This window comes from Sparus aurata, chromosome 20, assembly GCF_900880675.1.
Source record: "Sparus aurata chromosome 20, fSpaAur1.1, whole genome shotgun sequence".
Classification (NCBI taxonomy): domain Eukaryota; kingdom Metazoa; phylum Chordata; class Actinopteri; order Spariformes; family Sparidae; genus Sparus; species Sparus aurata.
This window is the reverse complement of record NC_044206.1, coordinates 2625809-2649972: the sequence shown is the minus strand read 5'-3', so window position 1 is coordinate 2649972 and position 24164 is coordinate 2625809. Positions and strand designations below refer to the sequence as shown.

The 24164-nt window shown below is 45.2% G+C and overlaps 1 protein-coding gene across 2 annotated transcripts in view; it reads right to left on the bottom strand.

Moving 5' to 3' along the window:
* Nucleotides 1–24164, bottom strand: part of LOC115571114 (signal transducer and activator of transcription 5B-like) — a 53005-nt gene that overhangs the window by 11389 nt on the left and 17452 nt on the right. For both annotated transcript variants that reach the window (XM_030400192.1, XM_030400191.1), the window contains exons 13-17: nt 14450–14656; nt 14142–14236; nt 8868–9010; nt 7965–8120; nt 7645–7696 (exon numbers count right to left, since the gene is read on the bottom strand). In XM_030400192.1, coding sequence (XP_030256052.1) covers nt 7645–7696; nt 7965–8120; nt 8868–9010; nt 14142–14236; nt 14450–14656 — 653 coding nt within the window. The remainder of the gene's footprint in view (nt 1–7644; nt 7697–7964; nt 8121–8867; nt 9011–14141; nt 14237–14449; nt 14657–24164) is intronic.

Genomic DNA, 24164 nt, shown 5'->3' with positions numbered 1-24164 from the left:
AAAATGTAATTCAAAATGTCCTTTTTTCAATTCATCTATATTTGGCAAATTACCAAACACACAGATCTAGCTGCCATTACATCAAAATGATGTCTACTCTTGCACTTTAACTGGACACACTGATAATGAAAACAAAAAAATTATGTGCACAGTGAACTCACTGAGGATGGTTAGGGGCTGGTAGTGGACTGAGCTGAAATGTGAAAATAAAGTGCATGTGCACAAGTACTCCTTACTCCTTACTACTGTCACTCAACACAATGAACTGAAATATGAGGACTTAGACTTAGACTTAATTGTCATTCAGTGTGCAACAAATGAACACAGAACAAAATTTTGTTTCAGGGGCTCAGCATAGAGTTAAAATATGAAAGTATATCAAAAAAATACCACAATAAGAATAAGAATAATAAATAACAAAAACAGAAACATACTAAGTGCAGATTAGTGAAAGTGACATTTTTGAGATTAGGTAGTGCAAATATTTTAAGTTGACAATTGTCACTTAGAGTTAAGCAGTCTGATGACATGGGGGAAAAAGCTGTTACAGAGCCATGTGGTCCTGCACCAAATGCTGCAGAACCTCTTTCCAGAGGCCAGCAAGGAAAACAGTCCATGGTGAGGGTGGGAGGTGTCTCTGATAATATTCCCAGCTCGGGACATGCAGCACTCTGGAGCAATATCCTGAATGGAGGGGAGAGAAGTCCCAATGATCTTCTCCGCTATCCTCACCACTCTCCTCACATTCCTCCAGTCAGTGGCTTTGCAGCTTCCACACCGCATGGAGATGCAGCTGGTCAGGATGCTCTCTATGGTGCTCCTGTAGAATGTAGTGAGGATGGACGGGGGCAGGAGGGCTCTCCTCATCCTTCGCAGGAAGTGCAGTCGTTGCTGTGACTTCTTGACCAGTGCTTCAGTGTTCACAGACCAGGAGAGGTTATCTGTGATGTGCACCCCCAGGAACCTGGTGCTGCTGACCACCTCCACAGCTATGTTGCTGATGAGGAGTGGAGCGTGGCTGGACTGCTTCTTCCAGAAGTCGACAATGATCTCTTTGGATTTGTCCACGTTCAGGATCAAGTTGTTTTTGCAACACCAACCCACAAGCTGCTCCACCTCCTCCCTGGGATGATCAAGGTTGTGGTCATACCTGATGAGGCTCACCACTGTTGTGTCGTCCGCAACCTTCACAATGTGGTTGGTGGTAGCCCTTGGGATGCAGTCGTGAGTCATCAGAGTGAACAGGAGGGGGCTCAGGACGCAGCCTTGAGGGGAGCCTGTGCTGAGGGTGATGACACTGGAGGTATTCTGACCAACCCGCACTGACTGTGGTCTCTCAGTGAGGAAGTCTAGCAGCCAGTTGCAAAGGGGGGTGCTGAAGCCCAGGGGTCCCAGTTTGTCTACCAGATGCTGTGCAATGTTGGTATTAAATGCTGAACTTAAGTCCAGGAACAGCATCCGAACATGAGTGTTTTTCTCCTCCAGGTGTGCGAGACTCAGTGAAGAGTGGTGGAGATGGCATCCTCAGTGGAGCGGTTTGGCCAGTAGGCAAACTGGAAGGGGTCAAACGTGGCAGGGAGCCTGAGTTGATGTGCTCCTTTACCAGCCTTTCAAAGGACTTCATCATAACAGGAGTTATTGCGATGGGCTGGTAGTCATTGAGTGATGTGATTTGAGGTTTCTTTGGCACTTGGATGATGGTGGCAGTTTTAAAACATGATGGGACTTTGGCTTGATCCAGTGAGGTGTTAAAAATGTCCATGAGGACACAAGCCAGCTGATCTGCACATTCCCTGAGCACCCGTCCAGGTATGTTGCCTGGGCCCGGAGCCTTCCGTGAGTTGACACTCCTCAGAGACCTTTGCACCTCAGCCATGTCATGGCAGAGTGCCTTTTCATCCTGGTCGGAAACAGATTTCACAGCAGGTGAGTTGTTCAGTGCCTCAAACCTCCCAAATTGCCCTCACAAGAGGGGCAATCCTGTAGTTGGTGATAGTCCGTATGCCTTGCCACATATCCCTGGTGTTAGTGGGATCGTGGAAAAAGTCTTTTTCCAACTGTGAGCACGCTTTGCTAGTCTGATGGCATGGTTCAAGTTGGCTCTTGCTGTTCTCAGTGCCATCTCGTCGACAGACCTGAAGGCTGAGTTCCGTGCCTTTAGCATTTTGCGTACTTCATCAGTCATCCAGGGTTTTTGGTTGGACCGGGTGGTCATGGATTTGCTAGCACTGACGTCCTCTGTGCATTTGTTGATGAAGGCTGACACAGAAACCCTTTTTAGATAGAAAAGGCGGCAGATTTGCTCCAAGGTAAGGACGGCAATGTGCTGGCCTGTCTTTCTAAAACGGAGGCGTAATATTCTCCTTTTCCAAAAGCCGCCTCTGAAGTAGGTGTAAACATGTGACATGACGTGAAGCTCGAAGTTGGGCAGTGAACAGTGACAACGAATTTGTCTTCAAAATAAGAGCTTTACATTGCACCCCATTGGAGTTTAGAACTGGGTTCTTAGCAGGGGGCTTTTAATTTGAAAGTAGCGAACGTCCTTAGCTTGCCGACACAACAGCAAGCAAACACAACCAAACAGCTACAGAGACCGAGGAGACGCTAGCATCTCCTGGATCTAAGCAGCTGTCCAGTTGGTCAGATTAATGTCCGCGGATGAAATGATGGACTGACTGCTGTGATCAGCTGTTTCCTGGTTTTAAAACTCCCCGGCTGTGGTTCGCACAACAGCGCAGGTCATTGACACCTCCACCCACCTCACGCAGAGGCCGGCACATTGCCGCCTCGTTTTTAGATAGCAGGCGAGGCGGAAATAAGTGTACCCTCCGAGGAGGAAAATCGGCAGACCAAAACAGACCCCCAATTTGCCAGCCTCTGTCTAAAACCGCGGACCAAGCCGCCAAAAGGATGGGCAAATTGGCGGATTGGCGCCCTGTCTAAAAACGGCTAGACATGGCATAATCATCTATGTTGATGTGATCATTGAAAGTGGCAGCTGCTTTGAACATATGCCAGTCAATGCACTCAGAACAGTCCTGTAGTGCCTCCATAGCCCCCTCAGACCACACCCTCACCTGCCTCACTGTAGGTTTTCGTCTGACCAGCAGGGGCTTATATGCTGGAATTAGCATAACAGATAGATGGTCTGAAGAGCCAAGATGGGGGCAGGGGGCTGCTCTGAATGCATCTTTCATGGTGGTGTAAGCCATGTCTAATGTATTTACCCCCCTAGTTGCACAATCCACATACTCGTGGAAATGTGGGAGAACTGACTTGATGTTGGCCTGGTTGAAATCCCCAGCTACATTCATTGATTTCGTTCATTGACTCGTTGATTGCAACTCACTGATAGTCTGGTAAAGGACTTTCATGGCCCCTTTAGTGTCAGCGCTGGGGGAAACGTACACAGTAACGATGGAATCTAAAGTAAACTCCCTGGGCAGATATAATGGTCTGCAGTTTACATTCAAAAGCTCAATGTCCGGTGAGCAATGGCTTGAGACCAACTTAGCATTTATATAGTTGTTGTTGATGTAAATACATAGACCACCCCCTCGGGATTTACTTCTGAGTGCACAGCTCTTTCAGAGCGAAATGTAGCCAGTCCCTTGAAGCTGACTGCATTGTCCGGGATTGATGAGTATAGCCATGTCTCTGTCAGAATTATTGCGCAACAGTTCCTCATCTCTTGTTTGCTTGTCAATTCCAGCAGCAGATGATCTGTTTTGTTCTCCAGGGAACGAACATTTGAGAGAAGACAGATCAAAATGGCGTTTTATAGGGGTTATCTTTTAGCTTAACTGTTAGTCCTCCTCGACAGCCGTGCTTCCGCCTTTGTCCACACCACCTCCGCTTGCTCCTCTGTCGGAGTGTGATGCTAGGAGCGTCCATAGCAATTGGGTCTTGTCAGCATAGCACTCAGAGGCTATGTAAACACTCCTGAGTAGTCGTGTCTATGAAGCCGATGTCACTAGATGATCGTAATTCCAAGCAAGAGATGTCGATCATATATTCATTTGTAGAAATTTTGGACGTTTTTTGGCATCCTAGGCGGCAGATTTTGAAATAAATGTTCTAAACTATCACGAGCCAGTGTAGATGCAGCTGGACAGGGCGCCACCATCTTGAGAAATAGTCAGTATGATGTAAATAAACTGTAAACATACTGTAGTCCATTTCAAGGTGTTTGCGTCAGATTTAAAACATAGCATAGCAGCTAGCTGCGCTGCATTGGTTATGTTTGACGTATTGTCAGTGACCCCCATTCCTCCAATGCACGTTTCAACGGCTTGCATGTTACTGCCAGTATCCAATCCAATCAAATCCACTTTATTTATATAGCACGAGTTTAAACAAACTCAAGGTTTCCAAAGTGCTGCACAAAAGGATAAAACAGAGATTAAATAAATAAATAAATAAATGAATAAGTACATTAAAAGATAAAATATGCATGTGCACACATAAAACAAATAAAATCACATAAAAACACATAAAATCAACACTCTACGTGGTGTTAAAAGCCAAAGAAAACAGGTGGGTTTTAAGAAGAGTTTTAAAATGAGACAGAGAGGAGGCCTGTCTGATGTGCAGCGGCAGACCATTCCAAAGATTTGGAGCTGCTATGGCAAACGCTCGGTCCCCTCTGAGCTTAAGCCTAGCTTTAGGCACTGTCAGGAGCAGCTGGTCAGCTGACCTGAGAGATCAGCTGGGCATGTAGGGGTGCAGCAGCTCAGAGAGGTACAGTGGGGCAAGGCCATTCAAGGCTTTAAAAGCAAATAAAAGAATTTTAAAATGAATCCTAAAATGGACGGGCAGCCAGTGGAGTGAAGCTAAAATAGGTGAGATGTGCTCATACTTGCTTGTGCCAGTTAAAAGACGTGCAGCAGCATTTTGTACCAGTTGAAGACGCACAATGGAGGACCCGCTAACCCCCATATATAGTGCATTACAGTAATCCAGCCTAGTGGTCACAAAGGCGTGGATTACTGTCTCAAATTGCTGTCTCTGAAGGACTGGTTTGATTTTTGCCAGCTGCCTTAACTGGAAAAAGCTAGATTTCACCACAGCTTTAATCTGGCTGTCAAATTTAAGGTCTGAGTCCATTTTACACCCAGATTGTTCACAATTGGCTTGTGATACTGTGCCAGAGAAAACAAATCAACTTGGGGGAGGGTCACAGAAGTGCCACCAAAGACCATGACTTCTGTCTTTTCTTCATTAAAATTCAGAAAATGTAAAGACATCCAAGCTTTAATGTCATGTAAACACTTTAGCAGTGGTTTAACGGAGTAGGAATCAGCCTTTTTGAGGGGGACATAAATCTGGCTGTCATCCGCATAGCAATGAAAAGAAATGCCATGTTTCCTGAGAATGGAGCCAAGTGGTAAAAGATAGAGAGAAAATAAAAGAGGGCCAAGCACAGAGCCCTGTGGGACCCCACATGAAAGAGGAGCAGTGGAGGACACAGAGTCATCAAGGCTGACAGAGAAGGTCCGATGTGACAGGTAGGACCTGAACCACTCTAGTGCTGTGCCACTGATGCCCACCCACTGCTCAAAACGAGCAATCAGGATTTCATGGTCCACTGTATCAAATGCAGTCAAATCTAAAAGTACAAGGACAACACAGTGACCAGAGTCAGTTGCTAAAAAGATGTCATTAAAAACTCTTAAAAGCGCTGATTTTGTGCTGTGCAATGTTTTAAAACCAGATTGGAAAATCTCAAGAATATTTTCTTCTTTTAAAAAGTCCATGAGCTGAGAATACTCAATCTTCTCTAAGATTTTAGAGAAGAAAGGCAATTTGGAGATAGGCCTGTAATTTGCCAAAACAGCAGGGTCCAGTCCAGGTTTTTTTAGTAAAGGCTGCACATTTGCATGTTTAAGATTCACAGGGACTACTCCAGAGGACAGACTGCTATTAATAACTGTGGATGGCTCTCATGCACTGCTCTCATCTGCAAACCTTAAGAAATCAGTTTCCAGTCCTCATCGATGTGGTGCGTTGTGATCGTAATGTAAGACTCGGTGTCTCTCAATGTCCAACCATAGCCACTCTTTCTGCTAAATAAAAGATGTTTTTACCAGTTGCTTCACCTTTTCATACATCCTGGGCACAGCTACCTCCGTGATGTGTTTGTAAGTCGGGATCACATAGTGTTCCATAGTGTTTAGCACGTACCTGAAGTCAGTGTTTTCAACCACACTATAGGGGCGCAAATCATGACAAATAAAATGCACCACCGACTCTAATCTTTAGAGCGCAAGATGAAGTAGATGAAAGTCTGTTTGTGGTATCATCCAGCATAGTTTGCTTCGCGTTGGCAGGTCTTTTTTGCTGCAATAATGCTATTGTATCTGCATGGCATCTGACACGGTGAGTTCGCAAGCTGGTTGTGTTACCTGAAAATGTTACGGTAGTGTGACAGAGCTTGCAAATTGCATTTGCTTTATCCAAGTCCATGCTCCCTGGTTTGTTTTTGAGACCAAAGTGCACCCACACATTGGCTTTGTATTTTGAAGGTGCAGCTCTTATACCGTCAGTAGACATGCTGCTTCCATATGTCACTCTGCCAGAAACAGCACCCGCCAATTATAGGCAACCAGTCGTACTGCGACAGCTACAGGAGCGTAGGTTGTAGTTCACAACCTGTTCAAAACATAATTTTTTTTTTCTTCACAATATCGATTTTTGGAGCTGAAAATTGATGTAGTATATCACAAAAATAAATATTGCCGTATCGATTTTTTAGCACAGCCATAATGTACAGCTCTTTATTTTGGTCGCAATCTGACAGCGAGATGGGCAGAGACATACTGTGTTAGGCACAGCTGTTTTTAATGAAAACAGTGCTGAGTATTGTAATGTTTAAAATGTAACTAATGAACATGTTAACTATAAGTGCTTTCATAAAAACGATAATGGCACAAATACAATGAAATACGATGATTATGGGATTTGCTTTGATATTCGGAATATAAGGAAAGGAAAAGATGGCAACTTATCCAAGTACTCTAACGGATTACTTTCTAACAATTTACCTCCAACACTGGTGAACACTGTCCATCCACTTTAACTGCATTTGAGCACCAAGCATTACTTATGTAGACACAGAGCCCTCCTCCTATGTCCTGTGTCCTGTTGGCTATGTACCAAGTCTGTTCATCCAGTACAATAGCTTGGTCCAGGATGTTAGGGGTTAGCTCTTGGTTTAAGTCAGGTCCATTTAGCTCTGATGCTGGCTCCCTTTTCTCTTTTCTTGGAGTGGTTGCATTGCTCTTGGGGAAGCTTTACCCCAGTGCTCTGGCTGGCTGGTTGACAGATGTGTTTCTGATTTTAAATTTGTCTTAGAAGTATAGCAAAATTCATTGCAGACTCCTGTTTTACCTTCAAATCAATCATGCAGCATGATAAATTCCACCCTTGAAGAAGGACAGAGGTGGTTACTACCTACTATACACAATATTTTAAGACATATATATCTTAGCTGTGTTAAGACGGAGGTGTGCTACATCGAGATTTTGGGAATCAAATAGCAAATCCACACTAAACTTCTGGAATTTGATACACATCAGTCCTGTTCATTTGAAGCGATTGACGCTTCCTGAGGTATTGTAGAAAAGAGAAAAAAAATCAACTTACTCTGGCACAACTTGTTTGATCTGTGGTTTTACATATCCGTCCACTGCTTTTGCTGTAAGAGAGACATACTGCCTTAAAAACTACATTTTAATCATTTCAACTTAACACTGCCGTCATGTACCGAGGCTTTGAAAGACTGCTACAACAACACCGAGTTATATAAAATAATGGGAGTAACATCAGCTACCAGTTTTACACATGACATACACATAACTCCCCAAGACCTGTAAACACAGGTTTAGGTGGAAAGTTGTAAAGAATATTATTTGCAGGTGTGTGTACTTGTAATGTGAATGTAAATTAACATTGCTGATACATACAGAGCGGAGGGGTGTAGTACTTGGCGAAGACCTCGTCTTTGGGCCGGTCAGGGTAGAGAAACAAAAGGTGGTTCAGGTCGCTGATGCGGTCAGCCAGGGAGCGAATAGAGAAGTCCTTGGTTGTATAAGGCAACAGATTCCAGACCAGCCTCTCACCTAAACAAAGACACAACAACAAAGACTCACAACCCTTCAATACGTTTCTATGCACATCTAAGTCATAGCTCGATTAGGCCATTTAAGTGGACTGCTGCCATTGTCCCAGTACAAAAGCAGCAGGGGAGAATCGATTTATTGACAGAAGTATGTCTGACTCCACCATAAAGGTGGCGATATGCACCGTTTCAGCTAGTTGCTACTGGACCTTCATCTGGTTGACCCATTATGTCACATTCCAAACAAGTTAAGAAGCAAAAAATTGGCTCCAGAGCCAATGGTGAATTTCTTGCTCTAGCACCTGCCAATGTCAATACCTTCGTTGTGTCCTTCCTAGCTTCCTGCTACGGATTTATGCCATGGACAACTTCGAGCTCAATGCCTGATGCAGAGACTGTGGTGCATGCACAGAACGCGAAGCCAGTTCAGACTAAGGCATATACAGGAAAGAGTATATCGACTTTGAACCATATTATTTGGGCGTGTTAGCCCGACTTTGAGAGATTAGACTTAGTCCGGTTTAAGTCTGACTAACACAATAGTCTGACTTTTTCTAACATCATGTAAATGTAGTGCGTATTTGTCCCAAAGCCCATAATAGTGGAACTAGGGGCAGACAGTGACAGGAGGGGAAGAGCACTTGGTGTGTTTCAGAAATGTTTTGTATGTGTCATTTCGATGACATGTTATTTCATCCTTGGAATCATACTCAGCGTAAGAGGGACTTAAAGCACAACCGCTTGGTACCTGGTTTGTTGGGGTTCTCAGCCACCCAGGCGATGGTGATGCCTCCAATCTCTGAGTCACTGAAGCGCAGCAGAAAGGTGCCGTTGGGTTTGGACAGCAGCATGTCCTGTGCCTGCTGCTTGTTAACGAAGCCCAGGATGGCCCTATACACACATATTCACACAGCATGCGAGTCAGTGCATCAATTTTTTTTTTTTTTTTTTTCTATCAAGTCTTTATATCCAATAAATGAATCAAAACAAGATGATTTCACAAAGATGCCTCATAACTCCTTATGTTTTAAACCAGTAAAAGTAAAGAATACAATTAGGACTTTTTAGTGAAACTGACTGATCGTGTCTTGTGTGGTAAATGCAGCGAACACTTCCATCTCCACCTGTGCACTCCGCTCCGCCCCTGCCTGAAAATGTTCACTTTCAGCGATGCCGGTGCGTATTGCCAGTGGGTGTTTGGTAAAAAACGTGTAGAAGAAGATGGTAGAAGATGGCAGAAATGCAGCCTTTGGTCACGAAGAAAGGTAAAGTGAATTCTATGGTGTGGAAACACTTCGGTTTCAAGGAGTCTGACTCGGAACAAACTAAGATATTGTGCAAAATATGACACGCGACCGTGTCTGCACCTCAAGGGAACACGACCAATTTATTTAACCATTTAAAGTCCACACACAGAGTAATACATGACCAAGCAGTGAAGGAACATAAAAACTCAAAAATGAAAAGCTCCTTGACTCCTGCCACCACAACCAGTCCTCAATTAAGGACACACATTACAATGCCACCACATATCCACCCAGCTCCCACAGGCATAAAGAAATAACAGATGCCGTCACATACATGATTGCCAAAGACATGTGCCCTATCAACACCATTAGCGACCCGGGGTTCAATAAACTGATTAACACATTGGACAAGCGGTATGTGTTACCATCACATCACCATATCAGCAGAATTGTGCTGCCTGCCCTTTATGACGAGTGTCGTGGAAAAGTTGAAAGAGAAGTGTCAACAGCGTTATATCTTTTATTTTTACATATCATTTAATTCATTTTATTAATATATTTTTCTCTCATTTATTAGCATTTTTTCTTGTTTTTCAGTTCAAACTAAAAGAAATACCAGAGTTAAAAGGTCACTAAACGCTTGTTCTTAAATCAATGAATAATCATCTTTAATAATCGTGATTACAATAACGATCAAATAATCGTGATTATGATTTTTGCCATAATCGAGCAGCCCTATATACGAGTGCAGTAACAAACAGGTGGAGTACTCTGATGCAGTTTAACTTAATACCCAGGGAAATCTAGTTTTTGCTGACACCCACTGAGCAGACTCACCTGCAGTCATATAGAAGTGTAGTTCAGGACACTGGGACACCATTGATGGGTGTGGTTACAGATGTAACACTTCTGACAACAACAACCACAGCCAGTGGTATTTAGTGCTGTGGTTGGAGACGGAAATGACTTGAAAGATTGAAGCAGAGTCATAGCCTGCTGCTGAATTGCTCTTTAACAGTACAAGCATAGGGCCAATGTGACCCAATTACACAGTCTTTTCAACAGGGTTTATACACATCACTTCTGACTGGGTAACATCTCTAACACACCAACCACAGGAATGAAAATGTAGGCCCGAGATGAACCGGGCCTGCACAGAATCGATCAGCTGCGATTGCAGCACAATGCATGTCAGTCAAATCTGTGATCCTGACTTACTCTGACGTCATGGGCAACACTAATATCATAAAGATCATAAAGGGGTGGCTGTAGCTCAGTAGATAGAGCGGGCCATCTAGTAATCAGAAGGTCACTGGTTCAATCCTGGCTCCCCCAGCTGCATGTCGAAGTGTGCTTGAGCAAGATACTGAACACCAAATTGCTCCTGATTACAATATCGTAAAGCAATATTGTAAAGCACTTTGAGCAGTCAGTAGAATGGAAAAGCACTATAAAAACGCAAGATCATTTACCATTTAAAGGTCTGGGTGCCACAGTGTTTCTTCGCCAACTGCAAAGCCTGGCTGCTGTCTTAACAGCTGACTGGTTAGATGTCGACTCAACAATGTGACGTTTTCAACAAAGTTTTTTATTTTTTTATGACTCTTATTTATCTGTTTTTAAAGATTTATTATGTAAACAGAACACTTGATGTGTTGCCGATGGTGATGTTTAGAGGTCAGGGAGACCAAGTAGATTATATTCATTTTATAAACTGGACACAATACTGTTCATCATAGTTGTTGTCTATGTTAACATTAACGAAATCCAGCCTACTGAAGCAACAGAGAAACGTTTTAGATGTGAAGCCCTTACATTCTAAACATCTAACAAATCTGCTCAGCTGATTTATAAACAGCAGCAAACTGATATGATACTGATTTAAATGAGAATTCAGGTCAAACAGAGATAGGCTATGGTGTTTTGTATTACACTTTTCTATAGCAGGAAGAACAGATGAAACAAAGGACACTGAGAACAATAATATCAATAGTGTTTTTTCAAGATAGGACTTTTCAATCTCATATGCATTATCACCTCTAAATAACACATGGATACTACTTGTAGCATTAGCATTTATCACCTTATTATCATTATCATATACAATATAACATTTGCTTTCATGTGCATCATTACGCTGATTATCAGGTGCAATATGATTTCTTTTGTTCTACCTTTCAATGACACAGAGTTTTATTTTCAGTGTCTTTGCCAATATTACTCTTTTCTATGAGTTCATTTTTAGTTTAGTCTATTATTTAACTTGTCTTACTTCTATTGTTATTGTATAACCCATTGTTTTTTAGACGTTTACTCCTTAAACACTATATACACTACTCACAATAAGTTAGGGATATTGTTATTTACATGAGTGCTTTTCCTATTTGGTCTGAATTTTAATGAAATAAGTAAAAGTTCCCATTGATATTACTTATAATGAATGAGAAGAAACACCATTTTCATTAGTTTAATATTTATTACCCCAAAAATTTAGACAATAACAAGGATAGCCCCAAATAACAAAAATTGACAATGTCAGTAGCGGGTGTTTCCACCATTTGCCGCAATGACAGCTTGACAGCAACGTCTCATGCTCCTCACTAGCCTCATGATGTTGTTCTGAGGTAATGCGTTCCACTCCTCCACAAGTGCTACACGCAGTTCTGCCAGGTCACGTGGGGGTGGGGTACGATCATCCAGTCTCTGCTTCAGCTGGTCCCAGGCGTGCTCTATGGGGTTCAGGTCAGGGGACATTGCTGGTCATACCATATGAGGCACTCCGACTTCCTGAAGTCGAGCTGTGACAATTCTGGCACGATGTGGTGGAGCATTATCATCCATGAACAGAAAGTTGGGGGTGTGCTGGCGGAATTGGGAGATGATGATGGGTTCTATGATGTCTCTGAGGTAAGAACGTGCAGTGACTGAGCCATCTACAATGACCAAATCTGTTTTGCGCTGACTGGTGATGCCTGCCCAGACTGTTGCACCTCCTCCACCAAAGGGAACCCTGGGGACCATGTTGACCTCGGCGTATCGCTCACCTCGCCTTCTCCAGCAACGCTGACGACCATCATTTCTTTGCAAGGTGACCCGACACTCATCAGTTAACAGGACGGTAGACCACTGCTGCATTGTCCAGGTCACATGGTCTTGTGCCCACTGCAAATGTTCACGATGGTGTCTTGGTGTCAGTGGAGTCACCTGCAACGGTCGTCTGGCATTCAAGCCAAAGCGGTGGAGTCGGTTTCGAATGGTTTGTCTGGAAACCCTAGTACCCCTCACATCTCGTAAATGGGCCTGCAGCTGTGTGGCAGTTGCATAACGATGTCTGAGTGCATAGGTCCTTAGGTACTGGTCATCGTTGTGGTCTGTCACTCGCGGGGCTCCACTCCTGGGTCTGTCAGGAACTTTGCCAGTAGTTCTGTGTCTTGATGCAAGTCTGCTGATGACACTTTGAGACACACCAAGTTCACGAGCAACATCTGACTGCCTGCCACCGACCTGAAGGCGCGCTATGGCCAGGTGGCGCTGCTCGTCCGTTAAGTGACGTTGTGTGTTCATGGCTGTTTGAATGATGAACATGGAATGACTTACTGACAATACCAGCTTTTTATACCCACAGAATGTTGAAATTGATGCCACATTAAAAAGGGTTGTCTTTTAGTTTTTTGGTATTGACCCCAATATGTAAGGCACAATGTACACAGTGAGACCATTACGTGGAAAACACAAAATGAGGTGTGTCTATCACCCCAATACAATTGCCTCCCTATCCCAAAACTCTCTGAAGTGAAACAAACACCGTATGTATGAAATCCACTGAGTCTCTCACAATATCCCTAACTTATTGTGAGTAGTGTATTTTGTATATCTGACTTACATTCAATACTCTATATTGTCTTAAACTGGGCCAAGTGTGTGATCCTGACCCAGGGAATCCACTGGCTGTTACCGGTTGTTGTTTAAGCATCCATGGCATAAGAATTTCCTTCGGGATTGATAAAGTTCCATCTCATCTTATATTATCTTGTGGTGTCATAATTAACAACAATTGGAGACTCCATACAAGATATGAGTCCGATAACAGTCCAATAAATCAGAATCAGATCTAACAGGATGTGAGTGTTTCTGTGACTTCCTGTACAGACTGAAAGCTGCTGGAAAACTGTCTGACTGAACTAGCTGACAGTGCAGCTTTCTGGCTCTGCTTCCTGCTGCTGCCACTTTTTCTTAGTCGACTTTCCAGCAAGGCACAGTTCATCTTAAATGAGCCTGTTGTTGTACATCTTTTCCTACTGTTTCAAGGAAACTCGTCATTCAGCCAAGAAACTGGTGAAAAGCATTGCACACCTTTTCAGGATTGAACAGGCCCTGCTCAAGCTTCTCAGCCATTGACAGCGTGATAAATGACCTGTCTTCCCGTTAGACTATCCCTTATATAAATGAGATGACAAGGACGAAAGTGTAAGTACAAAATATATGATCATCAATATATGTATGAAAGACTTATTGAAACTGATTGGATTGGATGCATGAGTTAACTTATCAATATAATACTGTGTAAGAATGGTTGTAAGAATGAAAATAAAATTAATGTGTGTGAGAGATTATATCAATGTCAAATGGCCAGAGCTAATCATGGCTTCTATGGCCCCTCATACTTCACCTCTGTTTGTCCCATACTACATTTTATATTAGCTTAGATCATAAATCACTGTCTGAGTTGTCAACAAACAACAGTTTCTTCCAAAAAAGTCAGCATGAGTCATTACCCATCATTCCAGTGAGGCTTGAGATGCTTCTTCATGAGCTCCACGACTCCATCAAACCACTGCCAGAAAGTGAAGTTCCGTCCAGGTAGGCTTTCCTATAAAAAAGTCAAACACACTCCACTAGTATGTTTTTGATTTGTTTCTATGTGCAAGTGTGTGTGTATGTGTGTGTGTGTGTGAGAGAGAGCATTCACAATGACACTGTAGTGAAAAAAGGTGCTGCAGCGAGAGTGCAGCTTTTCCTTGCAGTACAAACGTGTATAAGTTTTACAGTCAGCTGTTGAGCTTTAAAAACAAGCTGGCCTCACCCGGTTGAACTGGGCCCATGATATGGTCATGTTGCGGTAGTCCTCAGGGTTGTTGCTGCTGCTTGTAAAACCCTTCTGTGCCAGGAAGACCAGGTTATCATCTGACAGGCCACGGCTGCTGTGCATTTCTGCCTTGTACTTCATATCGAGAGCCTCGCACAGCTGGGGCCACAGAACCTTGTCTGGCACAATGAATGGCACCCTGCCCTGAGGACATGAGGAAGAGTGGTAAACATAGCAAACACACAAGGCAAAGAGTTCATATCCTCACTCAGTCAGTTTATTTATTCAGCTGTCTGACACCCTATTCAAATGATGATCATGATTTTACAAAGGAACTGTGAGCAGTCCACAGAGAGTAATGAAATACACTACAAGTCAAAAGTTTGGACACACCTTCTCATTTAATAGTTTTTCTTTATTTTCATGACCACTTACATTGTAGATTCGCACTGAAGGCATCACAACTATGAATGAAGACAAATGGACATATGTAGTAAACAAAAAAGTGTGAAATAAGTCTAAATATGTTTCATGTTTTAGATTCCTCAAAGTAGCCACCCTTTGCTTAGTTGACAGCACCGCAAACCCTTGGCCTTGTCTCAATGAGCTTCATGATGGAGTCACCTGAAATGGTTTTCACTTCACAGGTGTGCCATGTCAGGGTTCATTTGCAGAATGTCTTGCCTTCTTAATGGGGTTGGGACCATCAGTTGTGTTGTGCAGAAGTCAGGTTGGTACACAGCTGACAGCCCTATTTGACTGTTAGAATTCATATTATGGCAAGAACCAATCAGCTAAGCAAAGAGAAACAGTCCATCATTACATTAAGCGCTGAAGGTCAGACAGTTTTGAAAATAGCAAAAACTTTGAATGTGTCCCCAAGTGCAGTCACAAAAACCATCAAGCGCTACAACGATACTGGCTCACATGAGGACCGCCTCAGGAAAGGAAGACCAAGAGTTACCTTTGCTGCTGAGGATAAGTTCATCCGAGTCACCAGCTTTGAAATCACAAGTTAACAGCACCTCAGATTAGAGCCCAGATGAATGCCACACAGAGTTCTAGTAGCAGACACATCTTTACATCAACTGTTTAGAGGAGACTGAGTGAATCAGGCCTTTATGGTCAAATAGCTGCTAAAAAAAACACTACTAAAGGAAAAGCAACAGTAGAAGAGATTTGTTTGGGCCAACAAACACAAGGAATTGACATTAGACTAGTGGAAATCTGTGCTTTGGTCTGATGAGTCCAAATTTGAGATCTTTAGTTCCACCCGCTGTGTCTTTGTGCAATGCCTAAAAGGTGAACGGATGGTCTCTACATGCATGATTCCCACTGAGAAGCATGGAGGAGGGGTTGTGATGTGTGGGGTTGCTTTGCTGGTGACACTGTTGGTGATTTATTCAAAATTGAAGGCACACTGAACCAGCATGGCTACCACAGCATCTTGCAGCGACATGCCATCTCATCCAGTTTGAGTTTAGTTGGACCATCATTTATTTTTCAACAGGATAATGACCCCAAACACACCTCCAATATGAAGAAGGAGAGTGATGGAGCGCTGCGCCAGATGACCTGACCTCCACAGTAACCTGACCTAAACCCAATCGAGATGGTTTGGGATGAGATGGACAGCAGAGTGAAGGCAAAAGGGCCAACAATTGCTCAGCATCTCTGGGAACTCCTTTAAGACTGTTGGAAAACCATTTCAGGTGACTACCTCATACATCAAATCAATTTTATTTATATTTAAATCAATTTATTACATTGCATAACTTGTATCAGATCTTCTGTCGATGTACCTGTAAACTGTGAATTGTTGCTCTTTTCTGTACACACAACATCTATTGCATGTCTGTCCGTCCTGGAAGAGGGATCCCTCCTCTGTGGCTCTTCCTGAGGTTTCTTCCATTGTTTTTTTTACCCTGTTAAAAGGTTTTTTTTTCCATCAACATGTGAAGTTTTTCCTCACTCGAATCGAGGGTCTAAGGACAGAGGATGTTGTTCACTGTACAGATTGTAAAGCCCACTGAGGCAATGTGATTGTGATTTTGGGCTATATAAATAAAATTGATTTGATTTGATTTGAAGCTCATCGAGAGAATGCCAAGAGTGTGCAAAGCCGTAATCAAAGCAAAGGGTGGCTATTTTGAAGAATATAAAATATAAAACATTTGAGTTATTTCACACTTTTTTGTTTACTACATAATTCCATATGCGTTCATCCATAGTTTTGAGACCTTCAGTGAGAATCTACAATGTAAATAGTCATGAAAATAAAACCATTAAATGAGAAGGTGTGTCCAGTCTTTAGACTGGTAGTGTATGGGTCATGTAGTTAATGCTCATAGTTAAACGCAGACCTACTATTCTTAGAACTGAGTTTCAAAGAACAAGTCTGATGTTTTCTTTGTTGTTGGTTATTGTTAACAATAAGACCAAAGCCCACAATGTGTTGTTAATGTCTCAATTTTAGCAGCAATGATTCAACAATTATTCAATTAGTCAATCGACAGAAAATGAATCCACCATTTGCAATCGTTGTACTGATTTTTTAAGACATAAAAGCCAAACATTTGCTCAATCGAGCTTCTCGTAATGTCTAGACTTAAACAGTCTTTGTCAAACATGAGTTTAAATGTATTGTCTTTTTGGTTTTGGACTGTTGGTTGGACACAACAAGACATCCAAAGACGATACCTTAGGATATGGGAAACTAAATGGCATTTTCTCAGATTTTTTGAAAAAACAAAAGCATCTAATAAAGTATTTGGTGGCATATGAGATTATGAACAAGTGCAGTGTTTCCTCCAGTATTTTCTGAGACTGTGGCGCTGGGGGGTGGGGGGGGGTGTACAGTTTGGGTCATTATAATGTAATATTTTTACTTATGTCATAGGCTACTTAGGGAATTTAGGGAATGCTCTCACACAGCCATCATGAACTCCCCTGCATGGGCTTGGAATGAAGATTCATGTTGTAAAGAAATATTTTTATTATTTGTTTCAAGAGAGGAGTTATCCAAGTCAGAGTCCTGCACGGGTGAAAAATAATGTACTGTGTCGGACACAGGTGCGGATCGGGTCGGACGCCTGAAGAGGCGGGTCGAGTTTTACGATTGCCATTTTCAAGGCGTCACTTATCAGTCATTATTAGCGACACAAATGATAAGCATTTATATTTCATATGAGATCATTAATGCGTGCTTGCGCCCTCCCAGAACTCCCATTCCCCACGCTGGCTTACTTTCACTTTTAAAAATTGCGTCCGTCCAATTTTCCTTCGGACGTCGGTATCAATTTATACCGGGTTGGCTCGGGTACGAATGTGATTTGTGCTACTGTCGGAAAACGGGTCGGATGCGATTATAAGTATGGCGGGTTTGGGCGGGTTTGCAAAATAAGACCCGTGCAGGACTCTGCTCTAAGTGACCATTTTAATCCTTTAGCTAATTATCAAGCTAAATACTGCGGTGGAAGACGACGGTAAAATATTTCCTTTCTCTAATAATAGATTTATTTATGCCTGAATTTTTAAGGTGTGGCGGCTTTTATTTTGCCGTGGCAGTGCGCCACAGTCAATTACATGTAGAGGAAACCCTGAAGTGTATTGGTTCCTATTGAAGGAACCAATACGCCTACTGAAATGACTCAGACTGGGAGAAATAGTGCATTTGTTAGGGGACTTTTTTCAGTGGCAGATTTATCCCCATTGTGGATTTAGTCAAAATAAACTACAGTGTGTGAGTGCGTGTTCGTGGTAATGAAAGAAGATGTTACCAGGTGCAACAGTGTGGTTTATTGATGCAGGGTTCTCCCAGAAACGTCGTTAGGCCTGGTGGCATGTATATTTCGATGGGGGCAGGACGTAGGTCTTGACACAGTGTCCTATTTTATGAGGGCCAGGTGCAGACTTAACTAACAGATGTCGCTGGTGAGCCTCAAAACCATTATATCCTTGTTTCCATCTGATGGTGCCCCTTTGTAACTGCTAGTTTAAATAATATCATGTCACTTGGATGCTGATTCAATTCATAAACAATTCTGGGTTGAATGAATAGAAAGGGGGGCATCCTTCAGTATACAGGGGGCCAAACCATTAACTGGTCTATTGAAATACAATGTGAAACATAACTGGTTGATAACATTTACATTTTCAATTCACCACTGAGTTGCCAAAACAGAGAAGAGTCGCAAATTCGCTGAGCAGGCTTCGTTTGCTCTCAGCGATGGCAGTAGCAGCCAGCCAGCTGATGTAGATGAGCGAAGTGCTCTTGCTGGGGCATGTGGCTGGAGCGTGTGGTCTGAGCAGTGTTTGGAGGTGGACGGGTGCAGTTCCGTTGATGGCCTTGAAGACCAGCACCCTCATCTTGGATCAGATGTGGGCCGCAACAGGAAGCCAGTGGGGGTCACGGAGGAGGGGGGGGGGTCACATGGGAGAATATGGGTAGATTGTAAATAAGGTGTGCTGCAGCTTTCTGGATATGCTGCAACGGTTTAGTCGCAGTCCAGCCGGGAGGGAGTTGCAGTAGTCCAGGCGGGAGATGACCAGTGCTTGGACCAGGAGTTGCATCGCATCTTTTGTGAGAAAAGACCAGATCCTGCGGATGTTATAGAGGGCAAATCTGCAGGATCGGGCAACAGCAATGAAGTTGGGGGCGCAGGAAAGTCCCTCGTCGAGGATTACGCCCAGGTATATACCGATACCATGACATCCTCGACAGTGATTGATAAGTCCATGCGGGGGGGGGGGGGGAGTCTTTCCCCGGGATGAAGAGGAGTTCAGTTTTACTAAAGTTGAGTTTGAGGCGGGTGCATTGTGATTTGGGTGGCAGTCATGGGCGGGGGCCCCGGCGACCCAATCCCCAGACGGTGACTCTAGCCATGGGGACATGGAATGTCACCTCACTGGGGGGGAAGGGCCTGAGCTGGTGCAGTTGGTTGAGCGGTACCGGCTAGAAATAGTCGGGCTCACCTCCACGCACAGTCTGGGCTCTGGAACCCAACTCCTTGAGAGAGGCTGGACTCTCTTCTACTCTGGAGTTGCCCGCGGTGAGAGGCGGCGAGCTGGTGTGGGCTTGCTTATAGCTCCTCAGCTCAGCCGCCATGTGTTGGAGTTTACCCCGGTGAACGAGAGGGTCGCTTCCCTGCGCCTTCGGGTCAGGGATAGGACTCTCACTGTTGTCTCGGCCTATGGGCCGAACAGCAGTGCAAAGTACCCGGCCTTCTTGGAGTCCCTGGGAGGGGTACTGGAGAGTGCTCCAACCGGGGACTCCATCGCTCTACTGGGGGACTTCAACGCCCACATGGGCAACGACAGTGTTACCTGGAGGGGTGTGATTGGGAGGAACGGCCTCCCCGATCTGAACCCGAGTGGTGTTTTGTCACCGGACTTCTGTGCTAGTCACAGTTTGTCCATAACAAACACCATGTTCAAGTATAAGGGTGTCCATATGTGCACGTGGCACCAGGACACCCTAGGTCGGAGGTCAATGATCGACTTTGTGGTTGTGTCATCTGACCTCCGGCCGTATGGCTTGGACACTCGGGTGAAGAGAGGGGCTGAGCTGTCAACTGATCACCACCTGGTGTTGAGTCAGAACCACTGGCAGGGGAGGAAGCTGAACAGACCTGGCAGACCCAAACGTATTGTGAGGGTCTGCTGGGAACGTCTGGCGGAACCTTCTGTCAGGGAGATCTTTAACTCCCACCTCCGGGAGAGCTTTTGCCAGATCCCGAGGGAGGCTGGGGACATTGAGTCCGAATGGACCATGTTCTCCACTTCCATTGTTGGCGCGGCTGTCCGGAGCTGTGGCCGTAAGGTCTCCGGTGCCTGTCGTGGCAGCAATCCCCGAACCCGGTGGTGGACCCCGGAAGTAAGGGATCCTGTCACGTTGAAAAAGGAGTCCTATCGAGCCTGGTTGGCCCGGGGGACTCCTGAGGCAGCTGACGGGTACCGGCAGGCCAAGCGTGCGGCAGCAAAAACTGGGGCCTGGGAAAAGTTCGGGGAGGCCATGGAGGAGGATTACGGGTCGGCCTCAAAGAAATTCTGGCAAACCTCAGGAGGGGGGAGCAGTCCTCCACCAACACTGTTTACAGTGGGGGTGGGGGGCTGTTGACCTCGACTGGGGACATCGTCGGGCAGTGGAAGGAATACTTTGAGGATCTCCTCAATCCCACTGACACGTTCCATAGAGGAAGCAGAAGCTTGGGACTCGGAGGTTGACCCATTTATCACCCAAGCCGAAGTCACTGAGGTAGTCCGGAAGCTCTTCAGTGGCAAAGCACCGGGGGTGGATGAGATCCGCCCTGAGTACCTCAAGTCTCTAAATGTTGTGGGGTTGTCTTGGTTGACACGTCTCTGCAGCATTGCGTGGCAGTCGGGGACAGTGCCTCTGGACTGGCAGACCGGGGTGGTGGTCTCCCTATTCAAAAAGGGGGACCGGAGGGTGTGTTCCAACTATCGGGGGATCACACTCCTCAGCCTCCATGGGAAAGTCTATTCCAGGGTACTGGAGAGGAGAATTTGGCTGATAGTCGAACCTCGGATTCAGGAGGAACAATGCGGTTTTCGTCCGGGCTGCGGAACACTGAACCAGCTCTATACTCTCCACAGGGTGCTCAAGGGTTCATGGGAGTTTGCCCAACCAGTCCACATGTGTTTTGTGGACTTGGAGAAAGCATTCGACTGTGTCCCTCGTGGCATTCTGTGGGAGGTGCTCCGGGAGTACGGGGTCGGAGGCCCTCTGTTAAGGGCTGTATGGGCCCTGTACGACCGGAGCAGGAGCTTGGTACGCATTGCCGGCAGTAAGTCAGACCTGTTCCCAGTGCATGTTGGACTCCGGCAGGGCTGCCCTTTGTCACCGGTTCTGTTCATTATTTTTATGGACAGAATTTCTAGGCGCAGCCACGGGCTGGAGGGGGTCTGGTTCGGGAGCCACTTGATTTAATCTCTGCTTTTCGCGGATGATGTGGTCTTGTTGGCTCCTTCGAGCCAGGACCTCCAGCATGTCCTGGGGCGGTTTGCAGCCGAGTGTGAAGCGGCTGGGATGGGAACCAGCACCTCCAAATCCGTGGCCATGGTTCTCGACCGGAAAAAGGTGGCTTGCTCCCTTTGGGTTGGGGGAGAGTTCCTCCCTCAAGTGGAGGAGTTTAAGTATCTTGGGGTCTTGTTCACGAGTGAGGGAAGGATGGAACGGGAGATTGACAGGCGGATCGGTACAGCGGCCGCAGTAATGCGGTCGTTGTATCGGTCTGTCGTGGTGAAGAGAGAGCTGAGTTGAAAGGTGAAGCTCTCGATTTACCGGTCAATCTACGTTCCTACCCTCACCTATGGCCATGAACTTTGGGTCATGACCGAAAGAATAAGATCCCGGATACAAGCGGCTGAAATGAGTTTCCTCCACAGGGTGGCAGGGCGAGAAGCTCTGTCACCCGGGAGGAGCTCAGAGTAGAGCCGCTGCTCCTCCACATCGAGAGGAGCCAGCTGAGATGGCTCGGGCATCTGTTTCGGATGCCCCCGGGACGCCTCCCTCGGGAGGTGTTCCTGGCATGTCCCGCTAGGAGGAAACCCCGAGGAAGACCCAGGACACGCTGGTGTGACTATGTCACCCAGCTGGCCTGGGAACGCCTTGGGATCCTCCCGGAAGAGCTGGAGGAAGTGTCCAGGGAGAGAGAAGTCTGGGTGTCCCTGCTCAGGCATCTGCCCCCGCGACCCGGCCCCGGATAAGCGGACGAAAATGGATGGATGGATGGATGGATGAGTTTGAGGTGATCTGCAGCTGTCCAAGCGGAGACGTGTGCCAAAAATTCTGAGATGAGCGTCGCAATGTGGGTGCTGGAGGAGCATGGGGGAAAAGAGGAACAGTTGGGTGTCGTCAGCATAACAGTGGTAAGAGAGTCCTAATGCAGAGCCTTGAGGGACACCAGTTTCCAGAATGCTTTCTGGAGTCATGAAAATTGCACCTTTCAGGTCACATGGGTTTGGACAAGGAGATGTTCCATGTGACCTGAAAGGTGCAATTTGTCAGGCAATGCCAAGTTCAGCCAGAGTGGAGAGGAGGATTTGGTGGTTGACTGTGCCAAACGCAGAAGATAAGTTGAGGAGAATGAGGACTGACGAGCAGAACGAGGCTCTGGCTAGGCGGCACCAAGCGACTTGTTCACCATGAGGAGGGCTGTCTCAGTGGAGTAACCAGTCCTGAAGCCTAACTAATTTAGGGTCAAGGAGGTAATTTTCTGAAAGATAGGAGGACAATTGGTTGTAGACTGCACGTTCCATGGTTTTAGAGAGGAATGAAAGAAGGGATACAGGTCTGGTGTTTCGGATGGCAGCAGAGTCTAGGGCGGGTTTCTTTAGGAGTGGCTTTACAGCAGCTATCTTGAAAGGAGCTGAAAATATGCCTGAAGTGATAGAGGATTTGATCACAGCGGTGAGGAATGGCAAGATGTCATGAGAGATGTTTTGGAGAAGAGGGGAGGGAATCGGGTCAGGGTAATGGCGATAAATCTTCACAATGTTGTTTTTGAAGGGAAGTGTGACAGAGACGGCGTGGAATTCAAAAGCAGATCTGGGCAGGTGGTCCAGGGGAAGGACCTGGTAGGACAACATGGTGGAGATGAGGAGGCCAGTTCCTCCTCCTGGACGTGTTTGCCTTGGGGAGTGTGAGAATAAGTAGGCAGTTGAGAGGGCAGTTGCAGTGGAAATGTTTTCTGGGGAGATCCAGGTCTCGTAAGGGCCAGATTGTGGAGAGTCTTCATAGGCTGAAAGGGTGTCTGCCTTCTTGACTGAAGACTGACAGTTCCAAAGCCCCCCTAGTACTTCAAGTTTAGAACTGGTGGAGAAAGTTGGATAGTAGAGATTGGCTGGGTTACAGCCTAGAGCATTGTGTCTCTGGTGAAATCTTCTCCAGTTTGATGTCCTGACTGGAAGTGGGTAGGACTCATTACTTTGACTTCCTCGATAGACTCCTGCAGAGAGACTCACTAAGTCTTTGTTCTCCAGTCCTCGTTCGACTGTCCTGATGCTGCAGCTTGCGCTGTAGTGACTAGCCCCTATGTGCTAGATTAACCTCATGCAGGAGTGTCTCTGCCCTGCAATCAAGCCTATTGGTCACAGCTGACTTAGGCGAAACTGCCTGTTAACACTCAGCTTCAACAGTTTCACAACAATTTACCCAAAAAGTATCTACACAAGATTAAATGTTACAGCTAATCTTCCTCACAGAATGCCTAACACTAGATGTACAATTCCCTCTTACTCACCAGCAGTAATTTCACAGCTTCTCCTTCCTGGACAAAATGTGTCAAACATAATAACATGAATGGTCTGCATCCTTTTTATCATACAAACTTAACTGCATTAAGTAATAAATTATTTTGAAAGCTAAGTCAAAAGTCTCCTGTCTGTTTGTGAAGAACAATATAAGGGGGAGGCAGAGTGCTGAGTTATGTTGTCTCCAGCAGGGACAGCAGCCTCTGCTGCTCTGTTAGAACCAGGAAAAGCTATTGCTGCCCACAACACTGATCAGCACATGGATTCTGAGATGAAACAGACTAAGCACATGATTATTTCTTCAAGTCTGAGCTGGGTTGCTTAAGTTCCTCAGTGTCTTGGTCAGTTGGTCTTGTTGGTCATTACTGAATCCTGCAACACTGGTATACGAGTGACTGCGCAGAAAGTTCACAATATACTTCTAGTTCATCTCGCAAAG